The 7,220-nt window shown below is 48.5% G+C and overlaps 2 protein-coding genes across 2 annotated transcripts in view; both read right to left on the bottom strand.

Annotated features, from left to right (window-relative positions):
* Positions 1-530: 530 nt before the first annotated feature.
* Positions 531-1,657, bottom strand: LOC118477645 (collagen alpha-1(I) chain-like; the record flags this gene model as incomplete). The annotated part of the gene is given in 1 exon segment (XM_035969625.1): positions 531-1,657. A coding segment is annotated over 1 exon segment (1,027 nt), but the record flags the coding sequence as incomplete, so codon positions are not given.
* Positions 1,604-7,220, bottom strand: part of LOC101860411 (zinc finger protein 608) — a gene marked incomplete at its 5' end in the record, with an annotated part of 49,529 nt that continues 43,912 nt past the window's right edge. Inside the window, 1 exon segment of the mRNA XM_013082191.2 lies at positions 1,604-4,520. Coding sequence (XP_012937645.2) covers positions 1,604-4,520 — 2,917 coding nt within the window.

Below are 7,220 nucleotides of genomic sequence, written 5' to 3'. Positions count from 1 at the left end.
ATAGATATATATAGATATATATATATATAAATAAAACTACAAAGGAGTTTGCAGAAAGGCTGAAGTTTACGTAGAGTGAGCACAATAACGTACGCTCGCAACTGCATAAGGTCATATGAACGCCAGAAGGTTATATGTGTTACAAGAGAGTAACAAACATAAAAAAGGAGGGGAGATAAGGACGATATATGTTTGATAGGAAAGAAGGAGCAAACCAAACCAGAGCACCCGCCAACTACCCACGTACGCCCATCGTTCAACAGAAAGCAGACAATGACAGCAGAAATACTTTCTTTAAAGAATAAGGAGTAGACCATACCGTAACACCCACCAATTACAAGCACACACGTTAGACAAAAAGACGTAACATTAATGAGTAGCTACATGTAATCAGACAAAGACAGGCATTACAAAGACACAAACACACGTGGAATTCAAACAAAGTAATAATCATCACAGCCTAGGGGAATCCTGGGGACTGAGGGTCACAGAAAGACAGTAAGAAGTGGGACGACTTCTTCGTGACTCACCACTGTAGGCTTCCGGAGGGTAGAGAGTGGGGAATCCGCCCACCACGTGCGTGTGATGGTGTGTGTGCACGTGCCTCTGGGTGGGTGGTGAGTTCGTGTACTCCCGTTGCTTTTCCTTAATCTTATCCGCGGATCCAGGGGTGGGGGGCCCTCCAGATCCACTGCCAGACCCAGTCTCGCCGGCACCGCCGCCCCCACCACTACCCGACTTAGACGGGGTGGGTGAGCGGATGCCAGGGCTAGGTCGGCCTTTCTCTTGAAGTTCGTGAATTTTGTGGACTGGAGGAGCCCCCAACCCGCCGGACGAGGAAGGAACGCCACTGCCAACAAGTACTCCTCCGCTGACGTCACTGGGCGAAGCGATGACGCCTGCTCCACCGGCGGCGCCGCCTTTGACACTATCCACAGGGTCCAGTAATCCTCCAGGAGGTCCACCGCTCTTGCCGCCGACACCCGCCGCCGTGGCGTCCGAGGGCGTCACTTTTCCGTCGACGTCGACAGGTCCGGGCATGCGATATCCAATCTGTGAAGGGTGGATGTAAGGCCCCGGTGGGGCACCGGCGTATCCGATAATATGATGATTCAGCGCCCTGTACATCGGGTGGGGCGGGTAGTAGGACGCATAAGGAAAACCAGCCCCGGAGATGGGGGTGGGGGGCGTCAAGGAGTTGATCACAGCTGCTGGGTGGGTGGTTGGGAGGGACTGGGACGATAACAATGAAGCCGAAGACGATGACGGTAATGATGAGGACGACGACGAAGATGGAGCACCACCACCGCCTGGAATGTTTGCTGTGTTTGACTGACTTGGCGGTCGTGACTTGGAGTTCATGTCCAAAGAAGAGGGTGGTCTTGAACCAATCTCTTCCTTTACGTCGTACCGTTTCACGTCAGGTCCCCCAACAGAAATTCTGGAGTCAGGCCTAGAGCCGTCTTTAGAATGCACTATTTCCTTCTTGATGCTGTCGAGAGGGATCAAATCCCCGGACTTCATATCGTGCGGTCTAGAAGGGCCTGAAGAGATCATATCAGAGGGACCTTTACCCCGTTTATCCAACCGCTGTGACTGTGACTCATACAGTTTTTGTTGCTGCTGCTGCTGCTGCTGCTGGTTGTTGTTGTTGTTGTTGTTGTTGTTGTTGATGTTGTTGTTGTTGCTGCTGTTGGTGGAAGAGCTGAGCTCTCCTCAACTGATTGTGCAAATGTTGCTGTTGCTGTTGCTCTTTTATTAAATGATAATTCTGTTGGTCAGGATGGATGACTCCCATTTGCGACTTAAGTTCAATATTCTCTTTCAGAATCTGATGATTCTCACTCTGTTTGTCTCTCAGGTTTTGCTCTCCGTCCTCTACCATCCTCTTTGATTCCCCCAGATTGTCCGTGCCATGAGCTACCCCGGGCAAGCCTCCCTTAGAGCTGTCAAACCCTGGGCCACCCATGAATCTGTTGGCAGGATTTATTCCCGAAGGAGTGCGTTTCTCAGAGCTGTCATCGCCTTTACTTGCCATATCCTGCTGCTGCTGTTGTTGTTGCTGTTGTAGAAGTCTCTTCTGGTGCTCCGCGAGATGCTGTCTGAACACCGGGTCTTGCTGCGCCAAGACCTGCGCAGCGTACGGATCGAGGGAGGGGGGGTTGTAGGCAGCCATATTGTACTGTAGTTGTACAGCGGCGGGCGAGACGCCATGCAGGTGGGCGTAATAGTTAATCAAGGACTTCTGCTGAAGCTCTGCCTCCTGTTGAGCACCTGTTTTACCACCAGGGACACCGCCATCTTTCTTCTCCCCATTGGGATCGTCCCCGCGACTGGAAGGTCTACCATCTTCGCTGCCATCTTTCTTGGGTAACCCTCCTTTTGAGAGCGTTGGAGAGCCCATTTGCTGGGCTAACCCGTGTGGTAGATAGTTTGGAGGTCCTCCAAAATAATACATGTTGCTGAAATGTGCCGGAAGCGGAGCTCCATCGGGGCCTAAACCATGTTGGGGTCCGTTCAACTGGCCGTCTTTTTTCAGCGAACCGTCTTTCTTTGAGGGACTGTCCTGTTGGTCAGGAGAGCCACTATCGTTAGCGTCAGAGATGTCTGAATAGGCCGGACTGTGTACGTCTTCCGTGATTGGACTCTTCGGGTCAGAACTGCCCGCTGGTCCCACAGACAATGTGGAGGGAGGGACAGCCACTCGAGTGGTCAAGTGATGCTGATCTGGCCCACCCATACCGGAAGACATTTGGAATGGTGAAGACGTGTGCTTGGAACTGCCGAACGAGGAACTGTTTGTAACGTTCAAAGGTTTGGACGGAGTGCCAGTTGACGATTTTCTCAAAGCAGAATTGTCTTCTCTGTGGTCGTCCTGAGAACCCAGGTCGGGCGCACCGGGATCACGTGACGCAAACAGTCCTCTGCTGTCGGGAGAGCTGACGTTGACCGGCGTTATCGAGCCTGGGCTTTGGCCCTCTTTGTCCTTTTTCTTTTTTACTTTCCGATTTTTGTCTCTGTTCAGATCGGCCAACGCCGGGCTGATAGACGGATAGTCGCCCATAACGGTGGGTTTAGGTTGGATCGGTTTGAGAGATGCTGCATGCAGCGAACTCACGGAAGACAAGGCATTGGCAGCATGACCAATTGGCGACCCAATACCAGCCATTTGAGGTGAGGGAGCAGGAACGATAGGACGGGCTGATGTCACCACACCACCTTTGCTATTCGGACCTCCAGTTTTGTTACTGGAAGGACCTAATCTGTCTGCGTGAAGGGTAACGCCTAATACTGAGGTTGTGGTGGTCGCACTGGTCAACGAGGGAGGCTGTTGCTGTTGACTGGAGGAGGAAGCGGTCAGGGGCATTGTGGGAGCCGAGACCAGACCAGACGAAGCTCCCGACTGCGACACAAAGGGGACGCCGCCTAGACAGCCTGTAGGGGTGATCTGGTACACCTGGGAGGTGATGGGGGACCGGAGGGTGGTCATCACGGGCAGAGACGGGTTGATGCTGTTGCTGGATGATGACAAGGATGACGTGACGTTATTTACAGGGGCCTGGGACGAGGAGCTCTCGGAAGACGCCGAGACGGAAGAAGGCACTGAAGATGAGGACGACAAGGAAGCAGAAGCGGACGCTGATGACAATGAAGTCGACGATAAAGAGTGTGAATCTGACGATGCATTAGCATCTTTCTTCTTCCCCCCAGAAGTGGAAACCACACTTCCCGTGGCTGACTCTTTTTGTTGTAAGTGAACCGTTGTTTTGGTGAGCACCACTTGAGGGTCAATTTTGCTACCCATTGTACTGACCGCAACACTGGAACCGGACTCACTGGTGAAAACTGTCACTTCGTCTGACCCGTTTTTATTAGAACTATTATTTTCAGAGTTCTGGTTCGCTCGACAAGAGTTTGCAATCTCTTTCAGGGGAATGTCGTCGTCAATAGAATCTTTAGAGTCTCTATCAGAGTTTCTTTGCTGCTCTTTCAGTCGCTGCCTTTCCTTCGCCCTCATTCTCTCAGCCCTCTCCGACAATGTAGTCTTCTCTTTCTTCTCCGGCTTCTCCTCATCCTCCTCATCATCCTCCTCGTCTCTAACATCATCAGTGACGGAGGATTTTCGATGCGCGTGCGTACGGTGGTACCTAAGCCCATTCATGTGCTTATACTTTTTATGACAATTCGGCTCCGGACACACGATGTAGCCGTCTGTGGTGGGACTATCAGCCCCAGCTCCTCGCGAGCACGACCGACTTCTTTTGGCCTTCTCTGCTTCCGGCTCAGCCGCCCGCGCTTTCCTCTTCACGTTACAGCTGGCGATATCGGACTTAGCCGGGCTGGGAGGTGCCATGAAATTGCTGCTGTTGCTGTTCACTGTGCCTCTCCTGCCTTTCCGCAGACGACGTCCCTCTGGGAGGCGCTCATTGGTCTGCACGGAGTTCCTGCACGTGCGCTTGCCACGACCCTTGGGTGTCCTTGACTCGAAGTCACTTACTGGCGACTCGCAGCCGCTAGGTCTGAGGGAGAGATAGAGAGATAAACGATTAATTTATATATAAAACGCTAAACCCATGGTTCGCATATATTCATTTATTTTGCAGTATTTTATAATTCACAGTTGAAAAAAAACATGTTTACCCTAATACATTAATTGCAGTAGCAATATAATCTTCCTGCTTTTGCTATTACGTTTTGCTGTCGCGCTTGTTGTTTCTGTTGATGCTGCTGCTGCAGTTGGTGTTGTTGTTGTGTAAGTTACAGTTGGTTTTGCAATCTCTTTCAGGGGAATGTCGTCGCGAATGGAGTCAGCACGACAAAAGACATTTTCCGCTCTACTGTTCAGCTTGAGAAAAGACAAACACATCGCTAATGTGACGAAAAGTTTAAGAAAGTGAAAAACCAAGAAACAAGTAAAGAGGAGTACAATAACACGATGATGGTCGGACAGTGCAGGAAAGAACCGAGACGAGTTAGTTTTAGTAAGAGTTTTACGGCACTTGCAACACAATAAGTTCATATAAGTGCCGAAGATTAGAGGTGTTACAAGAGATTAACAAACACAAAAAAGAAGGAGGAGAGATAAGGACGATAGATGTTTGATAGGAAAGAAGGAGCGAACCACATCAGAGCACCCGCAAATCACCAACGAACCGAGACTGATTGACAGAAGCCACAGAGGGGACAAAAAAAAAGAAGGACCTACCAGTGGCGCCCTCCGTCAACCAACAAACACAAAACACACAGGCAGAAACAACGGAGAAACAGAGGAGGACGAAAAAAAGAAATAAGACCTACCAGTGGCACCCTCACACCACCAACATAGATACAACTATACAACAAAGAAAAGAAGAATAGTGAGACGTGGCGTAGAGCTTACACCACTCAACCATCGCATGACAGCGTGGGAAAATGGTGACCCCTGGCCTGGTGTCTGCTCTCTCTAACAGCCACATGCCCATTGAATACCCCACGGAAGTACATAATGTAAGCCGGCTGAATTACTGCTGAGCACAGTCATTCTAACAGCTTGTGTACGATAAAGATAATGGATAGCATTCATATCCCATGACCCATACTATCATTATTACACAGTGAAGAGCATCGACGTGGGCCCAGGGAAAGAGAAATACATATTGTTGTACACTTTCAGTTGTCGGAGGGTGTTACAAGAATGTCTCTTAATGCGCTGTTGGTTTCTGTCGGTCATTCGTTTACCACAACGCTTAATGTCTTTTTCAGAGTCCATGTGTTTTCCTTTCAACGCAGACAAGCAAACAAGTACGGTTCATCACTATAGTGGAAAAAAAGAATACAACGTGTTCATATGTAAAAGAAATAGGTAGGGCGTCACACTTTTTTCTTTGGTAGAGGTTTTACTGCGCTCGCAACTGCATAAGGTCATATGAGTGCAAGAAGATTTGAGGTGTTACAAAAGAGTAACAAACATAAAACAAAACAAGAAGGGGAGATAAGGACGACAGATGTTTGATAGGAAAAAAGAAGCAAACCACACCAGAGCACCCGCCAACCATCCACTTTCACACTTTTGTCTTACATAACCATGTGTAATTCACTTAACTAGGAGGCGGGAACCAAAGATCTGACATAATGTTTCCAATGGTACGTGAAAGGGAAAAAATAAGGTTGCAGACAGACAGACAGACAGACAGACAGACAGACAGACAGACAGACAGACAGACAGACGGACGGACGGACGGACGGACGGACGGACGGACGGGCGGACGGACAGGCAGAGTTCGAATTTGAGTTTAAAGCACATCTACACAATAACGATCATTTAGAGCCCGGGGAAAAGAGACACAAAACGGAAACAAAAGAGGGGTTACCACCCTCCCGCAGAGAAAGAGACAGAAGATGTAGAAGGAAGAAGAAGATGAAAAGTGAACTAAGCAGCTTAGCACTTTGGTCTATGATAAAAAGAGCGGATTTGAAAGCAATAGTTTGGGCACTTAACCACTCGAGCCCATGCATGCCTCAAGGAAATGGCACCGGACAAAATTGATACCGAATGAAAGAACGGCCCCAGATGGAGTCTTGTACAGGAAGCGGAGCGATTCTGGGGAAATCTGGAAATAAGTGGTTTTGACGTAGCCGCGGGAAGAGCCATTACAGAACATACAATTTGTTCCTTTTCATCGGCATACCCATGCAAAGACTTTATTTAGCAGGGTTTTTTTGTTGCTTTCTTTTTTTTTTTGGGGGGGGGTCTTAAGTATAATCTATTCCTGTACATATAATTTAATCTAATTAATATGCCATTAAGAGAGGACCCAAACATTACTGCCGGGGGCGGTTAATAATGTGGCGTAGAGCATCTAATCACCATATTATAATACAAAGAAATAAAACCAAAACAGCCTCAGCAACAAAATGCTCCTTTTAGTTTTAGCTCGTATTCTCATTTTTATTGATTAACGTAATCATTAAGCAAGAAAATATAATAGCCAGTGAAATGCAAGATGAGTTCACTACTTTTTTGGTTACTAATCTTATCCCTGCTCCGTTACTTTTTTGAGATGCACGTATGATGTCAAAATAGCCTGCGAGACTGTCTGCACCGAGCTATAACGAGCGTGTCACCCGCTTAAATCACGCCAAGAGCCGCTTGAAACTTTTCCCGTCACACAAGCGTCACGAAAAATGAAGGAGCTACAATGGTACACAGATCAGTCTCTCTCTCTCTCTCTCTCTCTCTC

Source organism: Aplysia californica, unplaced genomic scaffold, assembly GCF_000002075.1.
Source record: "Aplysia californica isolate F4 #8 unplaced genomic scaffold, AplCal3.0 scaffold00163, whole genome shotgun sequence".
In the NCBI taxonomy this organism is placed as follows: Eukaryota; Metazoa; Mollusca; class Gastropoda; order Aplysiida; family Aplysiidae; genus Aplysia; species Aplysia californica.
Note: the sequence above shows the minus strand (reverse complement) of the source record. Positions and strands in the feature narration are given on the sequence as shown.